This window comes from Chiloscyllium plagiosum, unplaced genomic scaffold (assembly GCF_037043375.1).
Source record: "Chiloscyllium plagiosum isolate Xiang-an unplaced genomic scaffold, Cpla_swu_hap1 HiC_scaffold_23, whole genome shotgun sequence".
NCBI classification, from domain to species: Eukaryota; Metazoa; Chordata; class Chondrichthyes; order Orectolobiformes; family Hemiscylliidae; genus Chiloscyllium; species Chiloscyllium plagiosum.
This window is the reverse complement of record NW_028270161.1, coordinates 56,992,212-57,019,525: the sequence shown is the minus strand read 5'-3', so window position 1 is coordinate 57,019,525 and position 27,314 is coordinate 56,992,212. Positions and strand designations below refer to the sequence as shown.

General features: G+C 43.5%; 1 protein-coding gene across 1 annotated transcript in view; it reads left to right on the top strand.

The window, feature by feature from the left end:
- eea1 (early endosome antigen 1) overlaps positions 1-27,314 on the top strand; it is a 99,998-nt gene that overhangs the window by 18,858 nt on the left and 53,826 nt on the right. The window contains exons 3-12 of the mRNA XM_043713344.2: positions 4,598-4,719; positions 7,129-7,183; positions 7,281-7,346; positions 9,951-9,990; positions 10,971-11,084; positions 13,228-13,349; positions 14,472-14,627; positions 15,615-15,629; positions 17,171-17,287; positions 26,795-27,133. Coding sequence (XP_043569279.2) covers positions 4,598-4,719; positions 7,129-7,183; positions 7,281-7,346; positions 9,951-9,990; positions 10,971-11,084; positions 13,228-13,349; positions 14,472-14,627; positions 15,615-15,629; positions 17,171-17,287; positions 26,795-27,133 — 1,146 coding nt within the window. The remainder of the gene's footprint in view (positions 1-4,597; positions 4,720-7,128; positions 7,184-7,280; positions 7,347-9,950; positions 9,991-10,970; positions 11,085-13,227; positions 13,350-14,471; positions 14,628-15,614; positions 15,630-17,170; positions 17,288-26,794; positions 27,134-27,314) is intronic.

The following is a 27,314-nucleotide window of genomic DNA, read 5'->3' as shown; positions in this document are numbered from 1 at the left end:
TGGCTGTAATGATAAGAAACTGCAGTTGCTTTCCTCTATAGCTCAGTTTATAGGTACTCCTGGAAACAAATGGACTCGATCACTCTGCTGAGGTGAGCAGAGTGGCTGAAGCTATTTTCAGGGAAGACAATATGAATGTCTTTTTGAAGTGTCGCGAGAATATCGTTGTACCATTCATTGTCTGAATTATTGTGCCTCAGTTCCCCCTTCAATGTGGCATTCAACATCTTATATAATTTCCTTTCTTCACTGAACGTGTAGCAGCCTCTTCAATCACAGTGGAGGGAATACGTGGGAGGTCAAGTATTGGCGAGTTCTGCTTGTAATCCCAATGGCCACATTGCACTCTTTACCACAAGGCTTGACTTCAGTGGTATGGGACTTAAAGGGGAAAGAAGAGGCAGCATACTCTGAATTTGAGAGAGAAGTTCAGAAGAGCAGTGAAGTTGGTCGTGACCGAGAATCGCTTGAGTAAAATAAAGTATAGTGATACTTTTTGTAGCTGAGCACCCAGAACTGGAAGGCGAGTGTGGAATGAGTTTCTCAAGTATCCCTGCTTTGTCCAAAATTGGGCTTCACACACAATGGAATTCAGAGAAGCCACAAAATCATAATGTACGGAAGAATTTATCATAAACATGAGCAGTGTAGGATATGCAGGAATTCTGAGGTCAGAATGTAATTGGCCTAAGAATATTGATGTGTAGATAAACACATGTCCAAATTTATGGGCAGCAACTGTGGAGGTTTACTTGCAGCTTGTATAAATTGTTTATTTAATTTCCATTGTCCTGTTGAAAGGCTTGAAGAGATTATGAGCTTGTGATTCTGCCTTTGCACTTTGAAAGGATTGTGGGAGGTGTGCCCTGTGTTAGCATTAAAACTAGAGTCGATCAAAACTTACAAACTGAGAGCAGTCCTTGGAACCTGCTTCACCATTTTGTAAAATCACAGCTGGTCTGCTTGTGGCCTCAAACACACACTCCTGCTTTTGCCTCAGTCTTTGCATTCATTATTAATCAGGAGTCCTATCTTGATTATATTTGATGACCTCCACTGCACAATCATGACCATTGGAGAGAAGAAATATCCTTCCATCCGGCTTAAATAGTCTGCTTATTTCTCAATAATGTCCTCTATTTCTAGTCTCTCTGCAAGGAAAAAAACATCTTTCAACATTCATTGTGCCTGGTTCCCTTGGATCTTTCTTGGTTTCAATAAGGTCACCCTTCCTTCTAAACGATCATGGATACAGGCTCAACCTGTTCAAGCTTGCCTCATACTATAGCCCTATCATCCCAGAAATCAATCAAATGACCCTTCTCAGCATTGTCTCAAATGCAAGTCAGCCTTTTTGGACTAAAGCTGTAGAGTGGTGAAGAATTTAACGAGTGAACTTTGGGAGGGCAAACAAAGGTCTTGGGCAGGGTCCACGTTAACTTGGATAATCATCCATTGGAGTGATTTGCAAGGGACCAGGAGACCTGTGGGTGGTGTTGGTGAGAAGCCATTTGATGGGAAGATTTTTTGGAGTGAGTCCAGCTGGGGTCATGGACACAAGCATTCTGGATGTTTTGGAAGCTGAGGTTTAACTCGTGTGTTTTCAGGAGTAGAGAACTGTACATGTTTAATGTGGACGATTGCCTCCAGTGGACTAAGTGAGCAGGAACCTACACATACCATCCTGTCTCTCAGCAGAACTAAACGTAGGATAACTCTCTTGTTTCAGAAAGATTTAGTAGAAGAGACGTCTACAAAGTTGAAAGTCTCTCAAATGTTGAGAATGGTTTGGTGTAAGGGGAAAGGTGGTCAATTAACAGGGAAGAGAAGAAATTACACTAGAAAGGAGCAAATTGAACAGATCTCTTGAGAAGGCTGAGATGCCATTGGGATTAAAGTTCTGAATGGAATCTCAAACTGGAATGGCCTACGACCATGCAACCTTTCAGCACGAGCCTTTTCCACATCCCCTAAGTGCTGCATAGTTTCACTGTGAGCAGCTGTGTCCTAACTGTTGAGTCCCTCTGGAATTCCCTCCCTGAATGTTCCACCTCTTCCCTCTGTTTTTAAAGTGCTCCTTCAAACCTATCTCTTCATCCAAGCTTTACGTCATCTTTTGTAATGTTATGATGACCTGATGTCAAATATTATTTGATGTGTCTGTGAAAGTCTTGGGATATTTTGCCATTTTTAAGGAAGATTTCCTGGCATTAATATAATGCCTTTCAGTTCCTCCTGCAGCACTTTATAGACACTACTGAGAATTCGGAAAGACAGCTGTCAGCACTTGCATGATAAAATCCGATCAGCTTGAGTGATTGGACATTCTGTTTCATTGGTATTGGTCATGGGAATATGATGACCTGGTTCTTGTTTGATGTATAGCCATGGCATTTTTAATGTCCACTTCAAAGGGCAGATGGCAGCCTCTAATTAATGGATGGTTTTATTTTTAATTGAAATGGTTTTTGTCAGAGGGCAGAGGGAAGCATCCAGCATTCGTCAGCTCAGAGAGAACTCAATGTGTCAATGAAGAGTCATCTTTACCACGGTCTGGGTTGGGATTGAAGAGGAGTGTTTGACAAAGGGAAAAGTGAGAGCTAGCAGCTAGTGGCACAGGCTCACACAGTGAAATGGGCAGGCGAGGCATAATCGAATTCAGTATGCGAGTTGGAAGTGGTGATTTTCGACTTAAAACATGGCAGGTTTGTGCTTTCACAAAGCTAGTTTTACTCAGTTCTTCCTTTTGGAATACTTGTACTAATTGGCCAAGTGTTCTTCGACTATACTGTGGTCCTTTTGAGTCATCAGAGCATTTGCTTAAAGCCATGACTGTGGTTTGACCAGAATTGAGAGAGCAAGCCTGTCATGAAGACAGATTGTTCATGTTTCTGGTTCTAGATTGGCTTCTGATCATGCATACTGATGGTGCTCATTGGAATATGGTTCAGCTACACACAGGCAGTCGTGTTTTCTTTAGTCATTGGCATCCTACCAGCAGACTTTCAATTGTTTTTTAAGCTCTCATCGTTGTGTCATATCACTTGTCTCACTCTGCTCTCTTGTGTAATCCTGATTTCTGTTGAGGGCTGTACCCGTCTGTCACCCTTGTACTGCTTTGACTCTCTTTGCCCCTTTTAAGATGCTTCTTCAAACCTACCTTTTGATCATCTGTTTTTGCCCTGGTGTTGTGTTGTTAACGCTCCTGTAAAGCACTTTGTGACGGTTTACAACATCAATGGAGAAATGTAAGTCTTTGAGTTGGAATACTGTCTGAGCTGGTTGAGATTTTGCAGTCACATTGATTCCTGTGCATTGTCCCATATTTCTGCACTGCTGTGTCGTTCATTCGCATGTCTCTGTTTTTTGCTTGAAGTTCAGCGGGAGGAGCAAGCAGCTCACTAGGACTGGAAACAGCTTTTGAGAGCTACAGGGTCTGAAACCAGTTAATTCAATATAAAACAGAGTTTTTATTTGTTTGGTAATTCCCCATCAGATGTATTGTTTTGTTATCAGCACTATTATAAAAACAAGCTATGTATTTGATGAACAAGTGTGAGAGAAGTGTCCACTAAAACAGTCCTAATGGAACAGTCGTTGATTTGTAGTACTCGGATGTCCACCTATGCATTCTTCCATCTCCCAGATCTCTACAGATCTTTCCACTCTCCCTCCCACAACCCTTCACGGTTGAGGGGATCCACTTCGAACATTTGGCATTTGTCTCACAACTTGGCCTAGAGTCATTATCCCTCTGTAATCCTCCTGATTTCTACGTGGTTCCCCTCAGTCGTAGACAGGCTGCTCCCATTGTAGGTTTCAGGCCTGCTTCCTATCGCCAGCTTGTAGTTGGCAGCAAGCACTCCAACCTTATGGGCAAGTGGGTACAAGAGTCCGGTCAGCTTGAGGATGCAAATGGGAATGATTGCTGGCACTCTGCTGCCGGAGAGAGGGCACTCACTGAGGGAAGAATTGTGGGGTGTGGAGGATACTCCTGCCCTGGCAAACCACAAAACTTTCAAAAGTGAAGACTTGTCTGCAGGGATTTGGACTTGCCTTGCTGGTTTTTCCTCTGACCCTCAAGCTAGCTTAGTAGGGTTGGCATGGGGAAGTTTGGCCCACTGGTCCTCCTGCCTGGACCATAGGTTAAAATACTCTCTCTGCGTGATCTGCAGATGTAAAGGGGAACCCCAATAAATAGCCAAAGGAGTGGAAGGTTGGTCGGGGGACTGGGGGATTCAGCAGTGGTGGGCTTTGAGGGTTATTGAGCATGGACGATTTTTGGAGCTGATTGTAACACACTATTGACCAGAGTCACTGCTGATCATTTATGAACAGACAGCTTGCACTATCCATAATCAGCTTCTGTGCCAGTTAGTATTGTAGTAGAATCGCATTCTTCGCCTCATTTTCCCAGTGACTTTGTGGGCTTAGCATGATCTATTTGGCATTGCTGTGAGCTTCTGCTGTGAGATATTACATTTCTTTGCTTCCCATTTCCAGCAATGAACCTCTTTTGAGCGTGAACATTAAAGTGTGTGCGCGCGTGCGCACGCAAAGAAGCCTCTTTATCCCTGTAACTGCTCTCCTTTAACAGGGTTTTATTTGCCCACTGTGTATGAAGTCTCATGCTTCAGCAGAAGATCTCTTCAAACACTATGAAGCATTTCATGAAGCCGGAAATGAATCTGGTCCCAGGGAAGATCCAGCTTCGCGAAGGTTTGTTTGTTTTGAGAATTGTGAAATGTATTTTCTGTTTTTTCTTCCCCCCCCCCGGGTTTAGTTTATAATCATCTGTGGTTTATCTTGCAGCTGTGATGCCGTGTTAATAATGCACATGGTCAAATGTTGCCAACTCTGGATGTGTTGTGATTCACATAAGAACGGCACGGTGGCACAGTGTGCCACTGCTGCCTCACAGCGCCAGAGACCCGGGTTCAATTCCCGCCTCAGGCCACTGACTGTGTGGAGTTTGCACATTCTCCCCGTGTTTGCGTGGGTTTCCTCCGGGTGCTCCGGTGTCCTCCCACAGTCCAAAGATGTGCAGGTCAGGTGAATTTGGCCACGCTAAATTGACCGTAGTGTTAGGTAAGGGGTAAATGTAGATGGGTTGCGCTTCGGCGGGTCGGTGTGGACTTGTTGGTCCAAAGGGCCTGTTTCCACACTAAGTAATCTAATCTAAACATCTAGGTCCCACCATACTAGAGAATTCTAGAATCTCTCACTCACTTGCACACTTTATCATTCTCTTTTCCCTCCCACCCCCCCCACCCCCATATTTAAATAATATGATGCTTTTCTATTCTTCCTGCCCAAGCAAACAAGTTCACATTTTCCCGTGTTAATCTTTGACCTCTTATTTAATCAGCTTAAAGATGCGAGATCTGGTCGTAAATCTGTTGCTGCTTCTGGAATCTTGGATTTTGCAAATCAGCTAGAGAGTGTCCTATAGGGAAGTGTTTAGTCAGCTCTTGAGCAACTTGAGAATTAGATCAGAGTAAACCCAGGTAGGAGCTCTCCCAAAATTGTGCCCGGATGGCCATCCTGGGCAGACAGTCCTTCATTGTTAAACAGGCAGCAGCTGAAATAGAGAAGGTGTTCATCTGCTTACTTGGCACAGTAAATTCCTCCTCACCAGCCTGTGGCTCTAAATGAATTATTTAAAAATAATTTCTGCATTAAAAACTTGAGTGGATCATATTGTCCTTTAATGAAGACTTTTTACAGCTCCCTTATTACCCCTAACCATACTCTTCCTATTTTTCAGTGTCTTGTGGAAAATGCTCAGTATTGTATTCTAAAGTTTATGATCCTAATGAGTCACATGGGTATTACGATATGGAGAAAGAATTAATGAAAAAATCAGCAAGGGTTCTAATATTAGTTAGATATAATTTTCATGTAAAGACAATAGTGTAGGTGGGACAGAAAAATAGATTGATCCAAGCTTCAAATGGCTCACGTTTCAGCTAAGGATGGTAGAGTGGTTACGGCCCAGAAGGAGACCATTTAACCCATGATGCCTGCTGGCTTGCTGCAAGAACCGTTCAGCTTGTGGCAGTCTCCTGCCTCTCCCTGTGTATTTTTAATGTTCTGATTTGAAAGCCACAACTGGATCTGCCTGTACCACACTGAGGCCACATGCTGCAAATCCTAATCACTCGCTGTGTTAAAAATGAAGACTTTGATTGCCTTTAGTTCTTCTGCCATTCACTCTAAATCTGTGTCTTTGTAGATCTCAACCATGCCCCCAATGAGGGAAATTTATCTCTGTCCAGGTTACTGCTGATTTTAAACGCTTATACCAAATCTTTGCTCAGTCTTCCTTTGGGAGGACAACCCTAGTTTTTCCAATTTAAGTCATTCTTAGTTACTTTTTGCACCCTCTCTCATGCTGTCACATTGCTCATTCAGTTGGTGGCCTGCAGTTACTCCAGTTTAATGCTGAATAATTGTTTAATGAAGGTTCAACATGACCTCCGTACAGTTTTAGTTTTGTTTTGACAGATCAGGTTCAAATGGAATCATTTAACTCCTTCTTAGTTAACCTCTTCAAATTGAACAGATATCAGGTGAGGGGGGGTGTGGCAGTGTAAGTGTTTTGTTTGATTTAGAATGCTGAAGCTTCACATCAGAATCTCTGCATGCTGCTGTTCAATCAGAAACTCGCGTTGTGTTCCCTGCAGAATCCTGAAACACTGCCCAACTGATCAGTTTTGACAGGTTGAGTTGTACTGGTCAGCTTGGGAAGAATGTCATGTATTTAATTGTTGCCGAGCAGAAGGAAGCCATTGTACCTGCACTGGCTCGTTTCACATGGGCATTGTTACCTGGTGCCTATCTCCTGTTGCCCTCTACCCATACACATTATTTTCATCCACAATTTATGTTGTGCTCTCCAGCAATATTGTTCTTTTGGAAGAAGAAGTTATATATTTGAGGGGTGATTTGAACCGCTGGTGTTGTCCAACATCACTAGTACCATTGTGCTTTACAGCTAGTGGTAATTTAGTTTTGAAGAGGGGAAGCGAGTTGATTCGCAATGTAATTTGTACTGAGATGGGATCTGTGCACCATTATGAAAGGCCTGCTTTCTGACTCATTATTTTGTTTCCTTTCCACTTGCAGAGACGACCTCTCCCTCCACCAGCAAGAGGTGCAAGATCTGCAGGCCTCCTTAAAGGTTGGAATGTGCAAGTTCAGATTTCTGCAGCCCCACCTATAGTTGCATGCAGCCACTGGGGTCTCTGTTCTCAATCACTGGTCCATTCTCTCCACAGGAAGAACGTTGGTTCTCACAAGAGTTGAAGAAAGAACTGGATAAAGTGCAAGGGCAGCTGAAGCAAGTAATTCCTTTTGCATATTTAAAGCACTGAGGTAACTAACCGGCTGGGTTGGTACCAAGTTCACCACCTGATCTGTGTAAACCTTTCTCGTGCATTAGCAGCCTTGACTGTGGTTATGATGCTTAAGTTAGGCTGTAAAAACACAGACCAGGATAAACATTCACAAAACCTTTAAAAATGAGAGGGCAAGTTGAGAAAGCAGTTCTTTTTGGGAGATCGTGTGGGATCCTTGGCCTTATCAGTAAAAATAGATAATAAAGTTTATCCTAAACTTCAGTAAGCCTCAGCAGGAGGGAATTGTTTTTAAAAAAAACAATTAGAAGTGTCACCCCAATTTTTAAACAGTGTCCCCAAAATTAATTCAATCACAAGAGGGAGCATCTTTTCCATGTCCATCTTGTCAAAACCAATCAGGATCTTATACATTTCAATCACGAGACTTCTTGCTCTCCTAAATATGGAGGCCTTGCTTTAAAAAAAAAAGGTCCTAGTCAGATCACACCTGGGAGCAGTTTTGGAATGTGCAAGTTCAGATTTCTGCAGCCCCACCTATAGTTGCATGCAGCCACTGGGGTCTCTGTTCTCAATCAAGGCACCAAGGAAAGATAGACAAGCATTGGAGACAGTCCAGAGAAGGTTCACTTGGTTACTCCTGGTTACAGAGGGACTGTGTTATGAGGAGAGATTGAGTGGGTTGGGCCTGTACTCAGTTGAGTTTAAAGTAGGAGAGGGGACCTTACTGAAACTTGGAAGGCTCTTAAGGGGCTTGATAGGTTAGATGTGGCGAAGGTGTTTACCGCTGTAGCAGAATCTAAGACGAGAGGGTATAATCATAGAGTAAGGGGTTGCCTGTTTGAGACATGAGGAATTTTTTGCCTCAAGGTGGTGACTCTATGGAATTCTTTATCAGAGGTTTGTAGAGGCTGGGCTAAGATAGACTTTTAATCAGTGAAGAAATCAAGGGTTACAGGGAAAATGCAGGAAAGTGGGGCCAAGGTTGATCAGATTAAGACTTTGGTTTGGTCACATTTGGAATGCCGGGTACAGCTCTGGTTGCCATATCACCAAAAGGATGTGAATGCTTTGGAGAGAGTGCAGATGAGGTTCCCCAGGATGTTGCCTGGAATGGAGGGTGCTAGCTATGAAGAGAGGTTCAGTACTTTAGGATTATTTTCATTAGAAAGACTGAGGTTGAGGGGCAGCCTGATTCAGATCTACAACATCATGAGCGGTACAGACAGGGTGGATAGCAAGAAGGTTTTTCCCAGAGTGCAGGACTCAGTTACTAGAGGCCGCAAGTTCAAAGTGAGAGAGGTAAGGTTTAAGGGAGATATGTGTTTAAGGTTCTTTATACAGAGGGTGGTAGGTGCCTGGAACGCACTGTCAGTGGAGGTTGTAGAGGTGGGCATGATAGATACGTGAATGGGCAGGGAGCAGAGGGATACAGACCTTTAGAAAATAGGTGACAGGTTTAGATAGAGGATCTGGATCGATGCAGGCTTGGAGGGCCAGATCTACTTCTGCTCCTACTTCTTATGGTCTAAAGGTTTGAAGAAAGTCAGTGTGGGAAATATGCCACCATAATAAGGGGACACACAGGATCAGTTGAGAATTACCTTCCAGCCAGAGGCTCTTATGTGACTATTGAAGTGCAGATGTCTGGACAAAGGAGTGACTGGGAGATGGTTTTCAGTGGGTAAGGAAACTGAAGGGGAACTAACATCCTGATGTGATGTTAGCCAAAACATTTCGTTTTAGTTGGTTTGACTTGTGTTTGGAAGGAAGAAACTTTTCCGATTCCCAGTACTTAGAATTATTCAACTCTTTTAGTGGAGTGTTGTCTCGTTCATTTAGCTTTTAGATATTTTCCTATTCATGAGTTCAGCGATATTATCATGTACGTCCTAGAGTCGGTGGGAATTGAACCTGCCCTTCGGGTCAAGAGGTAGGGATGCTACCGCTGTGCCACAAGAGCCCTAAAAAGGGACGACATATTGCATTCCTGAAATTGACAGATGTTTCTGATGTAGGTTTCTCTCTGATATTAGATATAACTAATTGACTTGTTCAAAAGTGTTATAAATCTGGTTCAGATGGGCCTTCAAGCTCAGAGGCAGGGACACTACTGCTGTTCCCCGAAAGCCCTACCATTAGTCTATATCTGTGACTATTTGCATTTCTAATGAATAGGTATAATCGGCTCTACAGCCTGTGCCTTTGATCTTAATCATCAATTCGTGTGAACTTTAACTTTTTTTGTGTCCGGTTGCTTTCAAATGGATGAGCTGGAAAACAGGGTGTGTGATCGATGTTAGAGCTTTATGACCTTTGATATTGATTGCTGGGAGCTGTTTGTGCAGTAAATGTTCATCTGAAACACGCTTACCTGTATTGCCTGAGGTTTTCTACAGATTGTTCTATTACACTGTCACTAGTTTTGTCTGACCAGTCAGATTGATTATTGCACTGCGCTGAGTTGGCTTCCAGAAATATTACTACTGTATTCGCTTCTTTGTTTAGAAGCCTGCCCGCAATACTCTGATTTAATTGACATTGTAAGGTGTTTAACATGATGTTTTAACTGCATTCTGCATCTCTCTCCAGGCGTCTTTGTCCGGTGGATTGATGTCCCCTGTCCCCTCAGGTAAACTGAGTTCCTTTTAGGGCGTGTACATTATTTTGCAATACACAAAAACTGTCAAGATGTTTCTTTAAAAAAAAAATGTTGTGGAGTCTCTCTGATGCTTGTGGCACAGAAGAAGGCTAAATGGTCCGTTGAGAGTCTGCCGACTCTCGACAATAATCCAGACAGTCCTATTCCCTGTTGTGACCAGTTTATTTCCCTTGACTATCTAATTTTTAAAAATTTTTTTTTAAATTGTTTTTGCTTCCACCATCTTAGGAACAACTTTGTGTGCAGCAAGTGAATGGACTCCTAATTAGGATTCCTCCAGCATCTCTTGCCCGAAACCTTGGACTTTCAGCTAGTTGGAAGAGGATTTATTTTCATCTGTTATCTAAACCTGTCATAAACTTACATAGTTCTTTCAAACGCGACCCTTACCTACTTTTGGCTTTCCAGGGAACAATCTTAATTCCTGGAAGCATTTTGGTAGCTCTCCTTTCCACCTTGTCAAGGACTCTCACATTCTTCTTAAAATCTGACAAGAACTGGATGCAGTACTGTAGTTGGGGCTTAACCAAAGCTTTTTATAGGTTCAGCATAACTTTCATGCTACTACACTAGCAGCCTATATATATGAAGTGCTTTGCAAATCTATGCAATAAGAGATAGGAGTCAAAGTAAGGCCACTCGCCACCTCGAGTCCACTCTGCCATTCAATCATGGCTGATGGGCATTTCAACTCCACTTACACACACTCCCTCTGTAGCACTTAATTCCTTGTGAGAAATACACCCATCGTTCCCTCTGTCCCTGCACATTCTTTGTTATTGTGCCGTGACATTTATTCTGGTTCATCCTATCCTCTCCACCAAAATCCATCGTTATAGAATGTTATCTGCTGTACGGCATACCTACTGTTTCCATCATATCTCTTGCAGTTTTGTCAAGCAGAGACTCTGAGATAACGTTAAAAATGCTGTTGTCTGTTCTTTCTATAGAGCAAACGGGTCTTCAGAGCCAACTAGAGAATGCCCAGGTAGAGAATATGAAGATCAAGCAGATGAATGAGTTGTTGGAGCAAAAAGCTGCCATGTTAGCAACTGAATTAGTAGGTAAGTGTGGGTTCCCTGGCGGAAAGACTGGGAGAACTGAACGGAAGCTGAAAATTCACAGATTTGGTAATCGTGCAGAGGGAGACTGCTAATTCTGTCATCTTAGTGCTGTCTCTGAGCAAGAGGAATTCACCTCATCCCACTCTGCCTTTAGTGAACATGCAGCCACCACGCACTCAAGCAGCACACTTCAGATGCTAATCTCACACAGCTTTTAAGAAACTGTCACCATTTGCTTCTTTGGCTCAAAAGTTTAAATTGGTACTGTCCAATTCCAGTCTGGATTCAGTTCCTTCTATCTGCTGTATCCAAACTCTTGTTTATTTTGAACACCTCTATCAAATCTCCCCTCAAACTTCTACCTAAAGAGAAAAGCCTCAGCTATAGAGTCAAAGAGATGTACAGCATAGAAACAGACCCTTCAGTCCACTTCAGCCAGATAGCCTACATTAATCCAGTCCCAATTGCCAGGATTTGGCTGATTATCCCTCTCAACTATTTATATACCCATCCAGATGCCTTTTAAATAGTGTAGTTGTACCAGCGTAGTCCTCTTCCTCTGGCAGAGTATTCCATACATGCATGAAAATGTTTTCTTTAAGGTCCCTTTTTAAATCTTTCCCATCGCTCCTTAAACCTATGCCCTCTAGCTTTGGACTCCCCCGTCCCAGGCAAAAGACCTTGCCTATTTACCCTACCCATGTCCCTCATGACTTTGTAGACCTCTATCAGGCCACCTCTCAGCCTCCAATGCTCCAGGGAAAATAGCCTCCACCTATTCAGCTTCTCCCTATAAGCTCAAACCTTCCAACCCTGGCACCATCTTTGTAAATGTGTTCTGAGCCTTTTCAAGTTTAACAACATCTTTCCCTAGCAAGGAGACCAGCATTGAACATAGTATTCCAAAAGTTTCTGTAAGGTCCACATGACTGAAGTCTGCCAAATGTGGAATAATCTTTTAAGTCTTTTCTGCATCTTCTTGAATGTCGACACAATGTTCTTGATGGATGGTATCTAAAACTGGACACATTACTGTAGCGGAAGCCATCCCAATGTTGTACGCAGGTCCATTATAGCTTCCTTGCTTTTGTACTTCAGTTCTACTATTTTTAAAACTCTGCATCCTATAAGCTTTATTAACCAATTTCACAACTTGTCTCGCAAGCAGGAGTACCTATTGCACATGCACCTTCTTGCACCCCCTTTAGAATTGTAGACTTGATTTATATTGCCACTCGTGATCTCTCCTATCAAAATTAATCACTCCATGTTTCTTAGCATTGAGTTCCATCTTTGCATTTGTATCCAGTCTGTATTAGTCTCCTGGGCCTTTGCTCACTCTCAGCATTCCATTGTGCTGTACAACCAATGAAGTTGTACAGCACAATGGTTTCTGCTGTAATTTAGGAATCCCTGTAGCCAATTTATGTGCAGCAAGCTCCTGCTTACAGCGAGGTGTAAATGTCTGTTGGTTATGGGATCCATATTGGCCAGAGCACTGGAAGAAATCCCCTGCTGTTGTGTGAAACATCAATGCTGAATCTTCTCTCTCCACCCGACAGCAGGCAGGGCCTAACTTTAATGTCTCTAATGGAAGTTGGCATCTCTGATTGTACAACACTCCCATGGTGCTGCACTGGGAGTAAGTGAGGACTGCAGATGCTGGAGATCAGAGCTGAAAATGTGTTGCTGGAAAAGCGCAGCAGGTCAGGCAGCATCCAAGGAACAGGAGAATCGACGTTTCGGGTTTCCTGAAGAAGGGCTTATGCCCGAAACGTCGATTCTCCTGTTCCTTGGATGCTGCCTGACCTGCTGCGCTTTTCCAGCAACACATTTTCAGCGCTGCACTGGGAGTGTCAGCTACCTTTATATGTCCTGGTCTCTGAGATGGGATTTCAACCGAACGTCTGACTCTGAGGGTGTCGAGCTAATGAGAACCACTGCTGTCATCTAAGGCCTGCATTTTCCACTTCAGGCAGCAAAGAGTAAACTACATTTATTTTGGTTCTGGTATCAACTGTAGGCCTGAGTATTCCTGGCCTGATCCTGTCTGTCTCAATCTTCCTCCCATTGTGCCCTCACACAATCCTTACGAAAATAACTGAACTTTCTACATAAATTCGCGTTCTTCGTTCCTTAATAGACGTTAAGGCAAAATTTGATGATGAGAGAAGCCACCGGAACCTTGCAGAGACGAGACTGCAAACTTTGATGGAAGAGCTGGAAAAGGAGCGAGCCAAGACTGAAGAACTGCAAAGTGAATTGGTATGTGAATTTTAACTTTTGATGTTTAGCTTCATGTTGAAAACAAAAGCCTTTGAGATTTATCCTTCCTCGCAGTATGAGATCTGAGGCGGTAGCTGGTTGCTTTTCAAAACAAATCAACTGCATGTTCCTCTTGACTTTTAAACTCATTCTTCTTTCATCTGGAGGTGAACTTGCTGTCATTATCTCCTCCTCCTCCTGCATTAACAAAGTCTCTTCTTTTGTGCAAGTGTTAATTCTACGTACCTTGTGACTTAGTCAGTTTAAGGCCCAAAAAATGAAGAGAAATGTAGGAGTAAGTGTTGGTTGAGCAAGCCAGCAAGCAGTGCTGATGCATAGATTGCAGAGTTGAGGGGGTGTGAACAGTGGGGTAGGAGTGGTACAGCATGGAAGACCATTGTGTCCACACAGGCTCTCCAGTATGGTATCTCCCCAGCATTGGGGATAATGTAGCTGTTGCCCGTTCTGTGTTATCTAAAACTGTTTAAGAATTAAGGGTCTTCCGTTCTAGATAAGAGTTGTGGAGGAATTGTTTCTCTCCGATGGTTGCCAGTTTTTGGAATTCTCTTTTCCAGACAGCAGTGGAGGCTAGGTCAGTGAATATATTCAATGCTGAGTTAGACAGATAATCAACCAACAAGAGTCCAGGATTATCAGTGACAGAAACGCAAGTGGACCATTTTGGAGGGGCTGAATGGCGTACTTTTTATTTCTCCTATATCTTATTCTCTTCTGATATTGGATTTTGGACCACGTGGCTCCAGTTTTGCTCTGTGATTGATTATCAATTCTTTCAGGGCAGCTAGAGATGGACTATAAATGTAACATGCCAAGAATTGACTTCTTTAAAAAGGAAAGTCATCTTAACCAGAGAAATTAAGGATTAAATAAAGTTCTGTGTAATCTCCAAGCTGAATCGTAATGAAAATAGAGAATCTTCAGGATTAAGAGACATGAACCAAAACGCATTTTGACACTGGATCTGTTCTTTAATGTCTCATTCCTAAATGTGACCCTCTGGGTTTAGTTGGTCTGTATTTGACTGGAGATAAAATAAAAACTACACATACCTCCTGCCCAACCTTGGGTGGAGTACTGACTGAGACTGTGCTTGGATCTTAGCTTCAGCGGCCTGGACTGGAGGACGTAGCAGTTCTGAAAAAGGAATTGGTACAGGTTCAGACCTTGATGGATCAGATGAGTCTTGAGCAGGAGAGGCGATCAGATAAACTGACAGATGAAAATGAACGGCTAAAGGTGCAGCGTAACACAGCAGAGGTAAGATTACATCTATACCTGTCTGACAGCATTTCCTGAGCCAACTGATTGAGATAAAGACCCAATGTATTTAGTTAAAACTGCCCCTTTACACTCATCAATTGATATACGTTTGGCTAGCACCAGAAAAAGAAAAATAACAGTGATAGAGTTAGTTAACTGTCTGTGAAGACATTGGTGTCTGAACAGTCTGATGGAATCTTGCAGCAGGAGGGTGGTGCAGTTCGGCCCATCTATGTCAGCTTTTTGAAAGAGCTAGAGACCAAACAAAACTGCAGATGCTGGAATCCAAAGTAGACAAGCACGAGGCTGGAAGAACACAACAAGCCAGGCAGCATCAGGAGGTGGAGAAGTCAACGCTTTGGGTGTAACCCTTTAGCTGTGCAATTTGTACCACTCCCCACTTCTTTTTCTATAGTCCTGCATCTTTTTATTTCCTTTTTGCATTTATATCAATTTGAAAGTCACCATTTATAGTGTGTGCAACCATCCGATAGTGCATTCCAGGTATTCCTAAATGGCTGTGCAATTGAATTGTTGCTTTTACCTCCGAGTGTGACGTGAGCATATTTCTGATGTCTCCATTACCTCATTAGGTGTTTAATCGTGGTGTGTGTGGTGTGTATAAGTAAGTAAGTAGGCAGTTTGAACCACAGTGTGTGATATCCATGCAATAGGATTGAGAACACATGACTTCAATGGGACAATAAGCCAGTGTTGCACCCGTTCGAATCAGGTACCGGGTGGTTGGTTAGGCTATAATTGAATCATATATGTCTAGTGAATCTGTTGGGTCATTGCCGGTGTGAAGCTTTGCCATCCATCATCCACTTGCCTGATGTGTTTACTTCCTTCCCATTATCATTGTTTGAATTGTTTAAATGTTGGACTCAATGTTGATGTTTTCATTGTGTAATTTTGTTGTTTGTGCCTTCCATGCTGTCATTCTTCATTTTCTGCTTCTCTTCTGATTGCATCCCCATGGAGAAACTTAAACTTGAGGTAAATCTTCACACTATACCATTTGAGCACGATCCTCTCCCAACTAACACACCTTATGCAGCATATCGGTTTGGTGTTTGTGCTTCACTGATTTCTAAAATCATCTTCCTGGTTCACGGCAGCTTTATTTGGTGCAATTTTGTTTTAAAATTTCCATCACTTGATTTCAAAAGCAACATCTCTTGTATTATATTGTGGGCAGAATGATGATTATGAAGGTCATGCTGACTTTAAAATAAGTATGAGGCACAGTGTTGAGATTTTCTCACAGGATGCTCCTATTGCCAAGTGTTTACTCTGAAGCTCTGTTTCGCACTTGAGAATTTGGGTGGCTCTTCATCTATCCCATAGCGATGAGTCACGGATGTGAAAATTGTTTGGGACTAATAAGGATGCTTTAACATTACATTCGCACTCAGCAAGCCACCCTGATCTAAAGCTGAGATCTATGCACTTGTTCTTGTTAGAATCAGTATCTCACAGCCTTCAGTTTAACTGAAGCTACATGGAGCTCTGGATTCTGTAATAGCAGGGTTCGTTGATATTTTTATACCACTGTGTGGTGGCTATATCCTACACCCCAACAGGTTTCCCTTCACACCAGAGTTAGACATCAGGAGCAGTCTAACTCTGATCAATGTATTTGAAGATATGCCACAGGAAATCCTATTTTTAAACAATATTGAGAGTTTGTAATTGGGTTTAATTTGTGGACACCATCAGTTATTGCTATAGATCAATTAAAAATGGATTTTGGACATTTTGCAAAACATTGTGATTTTTCAACCAATTCTTGGTTTTCATTGCTGGACTTAACAAAATCACATAGGATCAAGATTGGACCTAACTAGCCCTGTACGTTCTTCTGCAAACCACTGATTTGGAACTATGTTCTATATCGTAACTCACTTTATCCTTTGGTGTCACTGGGTCAAAATTCTCCTTCTCTGAAAACATCATGGATCTCCCTGAAGTGTAGCAGCTCAAGAAGGCTGCCCATTATCTGAACATCAGTTACAAAGCTGATCTTGCCCATGAATGAATGATTGACTGACTGATTTATAGAAAAATTACAATTTTAGAACAAGGGAGCATAATGTTAAAATAAGAACCTGGTGATTTGGTTGTGATATCATGAAGCACAAACAGCAGTGAAAATCAAACTATTCACCCCCCCCGCCCAAAAATCTCTTCCAGCTGTGTGAAAATTACAAATGTCAGATCTGCGATTGAAGAGTTAGTTGGGAAAGTCTTATGGAAGATTGGAGTTGAGGTACAGGTCAACCATGATCCAGTTGAATAGCTCAACAGGGTGAAGGCGCAGAATGGGCTCCTCTTGTTCCTACTTTCAGCTCTCGTCTCTGAAAATACTTCAGTGTGTCAGCTGAACAATTGAGTTTTAAAGGGGGAATACAGGTGTCTGGGTTTTGTTCAATTCCACCTTTTTGTACAGCATTGCATTTGTTTATTTGTTCCCTGCGTATTTTACAAAGTAACTTCTGCAAATCTGGGTCGTCAGTCTTGTTTTGTTTTGCTTCAAGGCATCTATAACTGAGCTGAGCGGGGAACTGGCCAGAAAGCAGCAGGAGAGCACGACACAATGCGAGGAGCTGCAGAGGGTCCGGCAAGAGTGTGAGGAAATGAGAAAGAAAAACCAGGTGAGGGAAGTGCCTTGTGTTGGAGGCCAAGAGTCCTTACTGAGTAAATTGTGATATCTTGTGCAGAGCTGCGTGCTTGAGATTTTGTTCTCATCATATTAAAAACATATTATTCATCAAATCCTTGAGTAAGTAAGGGTAGAGGTGCTTTTTCAGTCTCCAAATAGGGCATCAGTGGTAGATGAAAGATAAGGTCAGGGTACAATCTGTTCAAATATAAGTGCCACACCATAAAGAATGAGAATAATTGTATACATTGAGAATTCAATGTATTCCTAAAAGTAGGAAAATATTGAAAAAGCAGTATAAGTTGGAAAAGATAAATGTTGATTGTCAAGTTAGAAGGTGCCGTTTGTAAAACGTATCTCCGTAAATAAAGACTCCTGGACAGTGTTCAAAGATTGCTTCCAGTTCTATCCTTCATTTTAGGCATCACAGCAGTTAAAGTTGGAGAGGATGTCAAGGAGATTTACCAGAATAGTAGCAAGGATGAGGAGGACTTGAGTTATTTGGAGAGACCGGAGAAGGTGCAATTGTTCCCTTTACTGCAGGGGGAAGTTTAGAAGTTGCAATGTTGATACGTTCAAAATCATGAATGGTTTTGGGAGTTGGGGAGAAATTGTTTGCCGTGGCTTAGAGGGTTGTAACAAGAGTCATGGAGATATACAGCATGGAAACAGACCCTTCCGTCCAACTCGTCCATGCCGACCAGACATCCCAACTAACTTACTCCAGTTTGCCAGCACTTGGCCCACATCCCTCCAAACCCTTCCTAGACATCTACCCATCCAGATGCCTTTTAAATGTTGCAATTGTACTAGCCTCCACCACTTCCTCTGGCAGCTCGTTCCATACACTTGCCACCCTCTCCATCGAAAAAGTTGCTCTTTCATTCCCTTTTTAAATTTTCTTCTGTCACCCTAAACCTATGCCCTCCAGTTTTGGATTCCCCCACCCCAGGAAAATACCTTGTCTATTTACCCTAGCCATGCCCCTCATGATTTTATAAACCTCTATCAAGTCACCCCATAGCCTCTGTCTCCAGGTAAAACAGCCCCAGCCTATTCAATCTCTCCATATAGATCAAATTCTCCAACTCTGGCAACATCCTTGTAAATCTTTTCTGAACCCTTTCAAGTTTTACAGCATTTTTCCTATAGGAGGGAGACCAGAATTGTACACAGTATTCTAAAAGTGGCCCAACCAGTGTCCTGTACAGCCACATGACCTCCCAAATCCTATACTCATTCCTATGACCAATAAAGGAAAACATATGTAGCGCCGCCTTCACTATCCTATCTGTCTGTGACTCAACTTTCAAGTAACTATGAACCTGCACTCCAAGGTCTCTTTGTTCAGCAACACTCTCCAGGACTTTACCATTAAGTGTATAAGTGCTGCCCTGATTTGCCTTTACAAAATGCAGCACCTCAGAATTACCTAAATTAAACTCCATCTGTCACTCCTCGACCCCATTGGCCCATCTAATCAAGATCCCGTTGTACACTAAGATAGCATTCTTCACCTTCCATTTCACCTCCAATTTTAGTGTCATTTGCAAAGTTATTAACTGTACCTCCTATGTTCATATCCAAAACATATATACAAACATTTTGACTTAGGATGTGTGGCTTGGAAAAGTAAGCTTCAGGCCAAGGGCGTAATTGATATGTGGAGCTTGTTCAAGGAGCAACTATTGAGTGTCCTTGATAAGTATATACCCGTCAGGCAGGGAGGAAAGGGTCGTGTCAGGGAGCCGTGGTTTAATAAGGAATTGGAATCCCTTATTAAATGGAAGAGGGCGGCCTATGTAAAGATGAGGCGTGAAGGTTCAATTGGGGCGATTGAGAGTTATAAGGTAGCCAGGAAGGACCTGAAGAGAGAGCTAAGAGCAGCAAGGAGGGGACATGAAAGGTCCTTAGTTGGTAGGATTAGGGAAAACTCTAAGGCTTTCTATAGGTATGTCAGGAATAAAAGAATGACTAGGGTAAGAATAGGTCCAGTCAAGGATAGACGTGGGAAGTTGCGTGTGGAGGCTGAAGAGATTGGGGAAACACTGAATGAATACTTTTCGTCAGTATTCACTCAGGAACAGGACATTGTTGTCGATGTGAATACTGAGTCACAATTAATTAGAATGGACGGCTTTGAGATATGTAGAGAAGAGGTGTTGGAAATTCTGGAAAGGGTGAAAATAGATAAGTCCCCTGGGCCTGATGGCATTTATCCTAGGATTCTCTGGGAAGCAAGGGAGGAGATTGCAGAGCCATTGGCCTTGATTTTTATGTCCTCGTTGTCTACAGGAGTAGTGCCAGAAGATTGGAGGCTAGCAAATGTGGTTCCCTTGTTCAAGAAGGGGAGTAGGGATAACCCTAGTAACTATAGGCCGGTGAGTCTCACTTCTGTTGTGGGCAAAATCTTAGAGAGAATTGTAAGGGATAGGATTTATGAACATCTGGATAGGAATAATGTGATCAAGGATAGTCAGCATGGTTTTGTGAAGGGCAGGTCGTGCCTCACAAACCTTATTGAATTCTTTGAGAAGGTGACTAAGGAGGTGGACGAGGGGAAAGCGGTAGATGTGGTGTATATGGATTTTAGTAAGGCGTTTGATAAGGTTCCCCATGGTAGACTACTGCAAAAAATACGGAGGTATGGCATTGAGGGTGAGTTGGAGGTTTGGATTAGGAGTTGGCTGGCTGGAAGAAGACAGAGGGTAGTAGTTGATGGCAAAGGTTCATCTTGGAGTGCGGTCACTAGCGGTGTTCCGCAAGGATCTGTTTTGGGACCATTGCTGTTTGTCATTTTTATAAATGACCTGGAGGAGGGGTTAGAAGGTTGGGTGAGCAAGTTTGCGGATGATACGAAAGTCGGAGGTGTTGTAGACAGTGAGGAAGGATGTGGCAGGTTACAGCGGGATATAGATAAGCTGCAGAACTGGGCAGAAAGGTGGCAAATGGAGTTCAATGTAGCTAAGTGTGAGGTGATTCACTTTGGTAAGAGTAACAAAAAGATGGGGTACTGGGCTAATGGTCGGATACTTGGTAGTGTGGATGAGCAGAGGGATCTTGGTGTCCATGTACACAGATCTTTGAAAGTTGCCACCCAGGTAAATAGTGCGGTGAAGAAGGCATATGGCGTACTGGCTTTTATTGGTAGAGGAATTGAGTTCCGGAGTACTGAGGTCATGTTGCAGTTATATAAGACTCTGGTGCGGCCGCATCTGGAGTATTGTGTGCAGTTTTGGTCGCCATACTATAGGAAGGATGTGGAGGCACTGGAACGGGTGCAGAGGAGGTTTACCAGGATGTTGCCTGGTATGGTAGAAAGATCGTATGAGGAAAGGCTGAGGCACTTGGGGTTGTTTTCATTGGAGAAAAGAAGGTTTAGGGGTGACTTGATAGAGGTGTACAAGATGATTAGGGGTTTAGATAGGGTCGACAGTGAGAATCTTTTTCCACGTATGGAGTCAGCTATTACAAGGGGGCATAGCTTTAAATTAAGAGGGGGGTAGGTATAGGACAGATGTTAGGGGTAGGTTCTTTACTCAGCGAGTCGTGAGTTCATGGAATGCCCTGCCAGTAGCAGTGGTGGACTCGCCCTCATTATGGGCATTTAAGCGGGCATTGGATAGGCATATAAAGGATAGTGGGCTAGTGTAGGTTAGGTGGGCTTGGATCGGCGCAACATCGAGGGCCGAAGGGCCTGTACTGTGCTGTATTCTTCTATGTTCTAAATTACAAAAAGCAGTGGACCCAGCAATGAACCTTATGGCACACCACTGGTCACAGGCTGCCAGTCTGAAAGGCAATCCTCCGCCACCACCTTCTGTCTCATGTCTTTGAGTAAGTTCTGTATCCAAATGTCTAATTCTCCCTCTTTTCAGTGTGATCTAACCTTGCTAACCAATCTACTTTGAGGAACCTTGTTGAACTGCTAACTGAAGTCATACAGATCATGTCCACCACTTTACCCTAATCAATCCTCTTTGTTAGTTCAAAACACTCAATCAAGTTAGAGAGACATGATTTCCCATGTAGGAAGCCATGTTGACTATCTCTGATCAGTCCTTGCCTTTCCAAATACACGGAATCCTGAGAAACAGGATTTACCTCCAGCAACTTGCCCACCACCAAAGTCAGACTCACTGGTCTGTAGTTCCCTGGCTTTTCCTTTCTTAAATAGTGGCACAAACGTTAGCCAATCTCCAGTCTTCTGGCACCTTGCCTGTGACTATTGATGATACAAATATCTCAGCAAGGGGCCCAGTATCACTTCGCTAGCTTTCCACAGAGTTCTAGGGTACACTTGATCAGGTCCTGGGAATTTATCCACCTTTATACATTTCAAAACATCCAGTGTCACCACCTCCAATATGGACATTTTTCAAGATGTCACCATCTATATCCCCACATTCTATATCTTCCATGTCCTCCTTCACAGTAAATACTGATGCAAAATACTCACTTAGTATTTCCCCTATTTCCTGCGGTTCCAGAAATAGGTGCCTTGCTGACCTTTTGAGGGGTCCTATTCTGTTCCTAGTTACCCTTTTGTCCTTTAATGTATTTATAAAATCCCTTTGGATTCTCTAAGCCTATTTGCCAAAGCTATCTCATGTCCCTAAATTGCTTTCCTGATTTCCCTCTTAAGTAAACTTCTAATGCCTTTGTACTCTTGAGGATTCACTGAATTTCTACTGTCTACTTGTCATCTGCTTCCTTCTTTTTCTTGACCAAACCCTCAATTTCTGTAGTCATCCAGCATTCCCTACACCTACCAGCCTTTCTTTTCACCCTCACAGGAATATACTGTCTCTGGATTCTAGTTATCTCATCTTTTGGAAGTTTCACATTTTCCAGTCATCCCTTTACCTGCAAGCATGTGCCTCCAAACGCCTTCTTTGCTAATAGCGCTAAAATTAGCCTTCCTCCAATTTACAAATTCAACTTTTTAGATCTGGTCTATCCTTTTCCACCACTACTTTAAAGCTAATAGAAGTATGGTTGCTGGCCCAAAGTGCTCCTCCACCGGCACCTCAGTCACCTGCCCTCCCTTACTTCCCAAGAGTAGGTAAGGTTTTGCACCTTCTCTAATAGGTACATCCACGTACTAAATCTTCTTGTACACACTTAACAAATTCCTTTCCATCTAAACCCTTAACACTATGGCTGTCCCAGTTTATGTTTAGAAAATTAAAGTCCTCTACCATAACCACCCTATTATTCTTAAGATAAGTGAGATCTCCATACAAATTTGTTTCTCAATTTCTTGCCAAATATTGCGGGGGCAGGGGGGTGTGGTCTATAATCCAAAAAAGGTGATCATCCCTTTCTTGTTTCTCAGTTCCACCAGATAACTCCACTGGATGTACTCCCAGGAATATCCTCCCTCAGTACAGCTGTAATATTATCCCTGATCAAAAACCCCACTCCCCCTCCTTTCTTGCCCCCCTTTGTATCCTTCCTGTAGCATTTGTATTCTGGAACAATACTGAAAATGTGTTGCTGGAAAAGCGCAGCAGGTCCGGCAGCATCCAGGGAACAGGAGAATCGACGTTTCGGGCATAAGCCCTTCTTCAGGAATGAGGAAAGTTTGTCCAGCAGGCTAAGATAAAAGGTAGGGAGGAGGGACCTGGGGGAGGGGCGTTGGAAATGCGATAGGTGGAAAGAGGTCAAGGTGAGGGTGATAGGTCAGACTGGGGTGGGGGCGGAGAGTTCAGGAAGAAGATTGCAGGTTAGGAAGGCGGTGCTGAGTTCGATGGATTTGACGGAGACAAGGTGGGGGGAGGGGAAATGAGGAAACTGGTGAAAGCCGAGTTCATCCCTTGTGGTTGGAGGGTTCCTAGGCGGAAGATGAGGCGCTCTTCCATCAACCATCGTGTTGTTGTGGTCTGGCGATGGAGGAGTCCAAAGACCTGCATATCCTTGGTTGAGTGGGAGGGGGAGTTGAAGTGTTGAGCCACAGGGTGGTTGGGTTGGTTGGTCCGGGTGTCCCGAGGTGTTCTCTGAAACGCTCCGCAAGTAGGCGGCCTGTCTCCCCAATATAGAGGAGGTTGGTGGGGAGTGTGGATCTGACGAGGGAGTCACGGAGGGAGTGGTCTTTACGGAATGCTGATAGGGGAGGGGAGGGAAATATATCCTTGGTGGTGGGGTCCGTGTGGACTGTACTGAGGGAGGATATTCCTGGGAGTACATCCAGTGGAGTTATCTGGTGGAACTGAGAACGGACCCCACCACCAAGGATATATTTCCCTCCCCTCCCCTATCAGCATTCCGTAAAGACCACTCCCTCCGTGACTCCCTCGTCAGATCCACACTCCCCACCAACCCAACCTCCACTCCCGGCACCTTCCCCTGCAACCGCAGGAGGTGCAAGACTTGCGCCCACACCTCCCCCCTCACCTCCCTCCAAGGCCCCAAAGGAAACTTCCATATCCGCCACAGATTCACCTGCACCTCCACACACATCATCTATTGCATCCTCTGCACCCGATGTGGCCTCCTCTCTATTGGGGAGACAGGCCGCCTACTTGCGGAGCGTTTCAGAGAACACCACGGGACACCCGGACCAACCAACCCAACCACCCTTTGGCTCAACACTTCAACTCCCCCTCCCACTCCACCAAGGATATGCAGGTTTTTGGACTCCTCCATCGCCAGACCACAACAACACGATGGTTGGAGGAAGAGCGCCTCATCTTCCGCCTAGGAATCCTCCAACCACAAGGGATGAACTCGGATTTCACCAGTTTCCTCATTTCCCCTCCCCCCACCTTGTCTCCGTCAAATCCATCGAACTCAGCACCGCCTTCCTAACCTGCAATCTTCTTCCTGAACTCTCCGTCCCCACCCCAGTCTGACCTATCACCCTCACCTTGACCTCTTTCCACCTATCGCATTTCCGACGCCCCTCCCCCAGGTCCCTCCTCCCTACCTTTTATCTTAGCCTGCTGGACAAACGTTCCTCATTCCTGAAGAAGGGCTTATGCCCGAAACGTCGATTCTCCTGTTCCTTGGATGCTGCCTAACCTGCGCTTTTCCAGCAACACATTTTCAGCTCCGATCTCCAGCATCTGCAGACCTCATTTTCTCCTCATTCTGGAACATTAAGCTACCAGTCCTGTCCATCCCTGAGCCATGTTTCTGGAATTGCTATGATATTCCAGTCCCATGTTCCTAACTATGCCCTGATTTCATCTGCCTTCACTGTTAGGCCCCTTGCATTGAAATAAGTGCAGTGTAATTTATGAGTCGTACCTTGTTCTCTGCTTTGTTCCTGCCTGCCCTGACTGTTTGACTTGTTCCTTTTCCCAACTGTGTAAGTCTCAGATTTCCCAACTGTATAAGTCTTTCCTCACTATCTCCCAGGGTCGCACTCCCCTCCTTACTAGTTTAAATCCACCCGAGCAGCTCTCGCAGATCTCCTTGTCAGTATATTAGTCCCCTTCCACTTCAGGTGCAATCTATCCTCCTTGTACAGGTCAGTTCTACCCCAGAAGAGGTTCCAGTGATCCAAAAATGTGAACCCTTCTCCCCTGCTCCAGCTTCTCAGCCATGCTTTATTCTCTTATTCCTACCCTCACTCGCTTGTATCACTGGGAGTAATCCAGATATTGCTACCCTCGAGGGCCTCCCTTTTAAAATTCCTGCCTAACTTCCCATATTCTCTCTTCAGAATCTCATCCTTTTCCCTTCCTATGTCCTTAGTTCCAGTGTGTACAATAACTTCCTGCTGGTCCCTCTTCCCCTTTGAGAATATTCTGCACTGTCTCAGAGATCTCCTTGATCCAGGTACCAGGGAAGCAACACAACATTCTGATTTCTCACAGCCAGCCACAGAAACGTCTGTCTGTGTCTTAACTAGAGAGTCCCCTATCACAATGGGTTGCTTAGAACTGACGTACCCCTTGTTACATCAGAGCTAGTCTTGATAGCAGAAACTTGGCTGTTTGTGCTACATTCTCCTGACAGTCCATCACCTCCTACATTTTCCAAAACAGCATACTTGTTTGAGATGGGGATAGCCACAGGAGATTCCTGTACTACCTGCCTGCCTCTCTCTCCTATCTTTCCTGGAGGTAACCCCACCTACCTGACTGTATCTGCGGTTTTTATCCCTTCCTATAACTGCCATCCATCAACTCCCTCACTCCTGTCAAGTCTTCATTGCCTCTAACTGCTGCTCCAAACAATCCATGTGATCCGATAGGATTTGCAACCAAAGACACTTACTGCAGACATAATCGTCAGTAATATGAAAATTCTCCCTAAACGCCCACATCTGACAGGAAGAGCACATCATTCTACTATAGGTCATCTTTGCACCTTAACAATCTTCAGACCCAGAAAATAGCAGCGTCTAACTGCTTTAATAAAGTTAGAAATCACACAACACCAGGTTATAGTCCAACAGGTTTATTTGGAAGCACTACCTTTTGGAGTGCTGCACCTTCAGGTGGTTGTGGAGAATAAGATCGTATCACACAGAATTTGTAGCAGACGTTGACAGTATGATGCAACTGAAGTTAATATATTGAAAAAGACCTGGATTGTTTAAGTCTCTCATCTTGCCCTGTGTGAGGCTATCTGTATCCCAGTGTTCAGACTGATTCTATTTCTAACAAAAATTTACAAAATCTTACATGTAATTCTGCAAGTATAATTCACCTCAAGTTTTAGTAAACAAATCAGGTGATATATTTGACCAAGACTTGTTAATTATTAAAATTTCAGTTTGTATTCAGCATAAATCTGATTTTTATCCACTTTCTGGGGATTTGCAATTCTTGCCCTTTGTCCTTGAGAAAGTTGTGGTAAGCTATTATGAACTCCAGTGATTTGATGGAATGGTGTGCCCAGTTCAGAGGGTCACGTTAGCGTTCACGTGGATTCAGTAAGAGTAGGAGAATCTCTTGCTTAAGGTGCATTCATGAACCTTTTGTTTTTGTGTTTTGGCTGGTCTTGCAGCCATGTTGTCTCTTTTTTTTTTAAACTCTCACCAATTTTTTATGTCTAAACTAAGCTAAATGGCATTCAAGCTTTAAAACTGCTCTTTTCTTCATTCAAGAATGCAGGCTTGTCTAGCCAGGTAGCATTTATTCTATAAGATCATCATCTTTGTTACATCTGAATGGCTGGCTGGGAGATTTCTATTTAAAGTGTATCACATAGCAACCTAATCATGTACAAGTGATTAGATCTGCTTCCCTGAAGGCGACAATCCAGTAATTTAATGTTTGACCTTCCAGATATATTCTCATTCCAGGTTTACTTAATTGAACTTAAATGTATCCCTCCCATTATGGGATTTGTACTCCGAGTTCTGAATTCTGGATTGCAGGTCCAGTTACAGAATCACTCACTGTGGCCCCTTTGAGGCAGGATTTAAACTTGTTTAGATTACTACTCAAGTAGTACAATCAACACTATCATTCTAATAATATTGTGCAGACCATGACAATCAGTGACTGCGATACAATGAAAATTTATAACCACATTATTTCAGAAACTTTCGGAAAATCTATCCAAAAAAGAAGTTGAGTTCCAGCAACTGCACGATCGTCTGAATGAGGCATCTTTAAGTAAGAAGAGTTTGGAGACCAGCTTACAGGAGAGGGAGCTCGATTGCAAGCAGCTCCAAGCAAAGCTGTCTACCGCCGAGACACTGATGCAAAGAGTGCACACTGAATTGGGTCAGACTGGGGAGACGAGCCAGAAACTGAGGGGAGAACTGTCGGAGGTGGAGGCCAAGTACCACCAGCTTCGAGCTGAGTTCAAACAGACACAGCAGCAGCGAGAAGAGAAGGAGCAGCAAAAGGTCCAGCTGCAGAATGAGCTGAATCAGGTGAGGCTATACTGTCCAGTGGCAGGGAATTGAGAGGTTTCCAGTGCTGCATTGATACAGTTTGATTTTAGACAGAGGGGTAGAATGCTTGTTTCACAATAAGGGCATTTTGGAATGTTAGTGCATCCTCCAGTCCTCAAACTTGCTGCAACATTCAGTTACTTTGTGGCTGACCTATCCT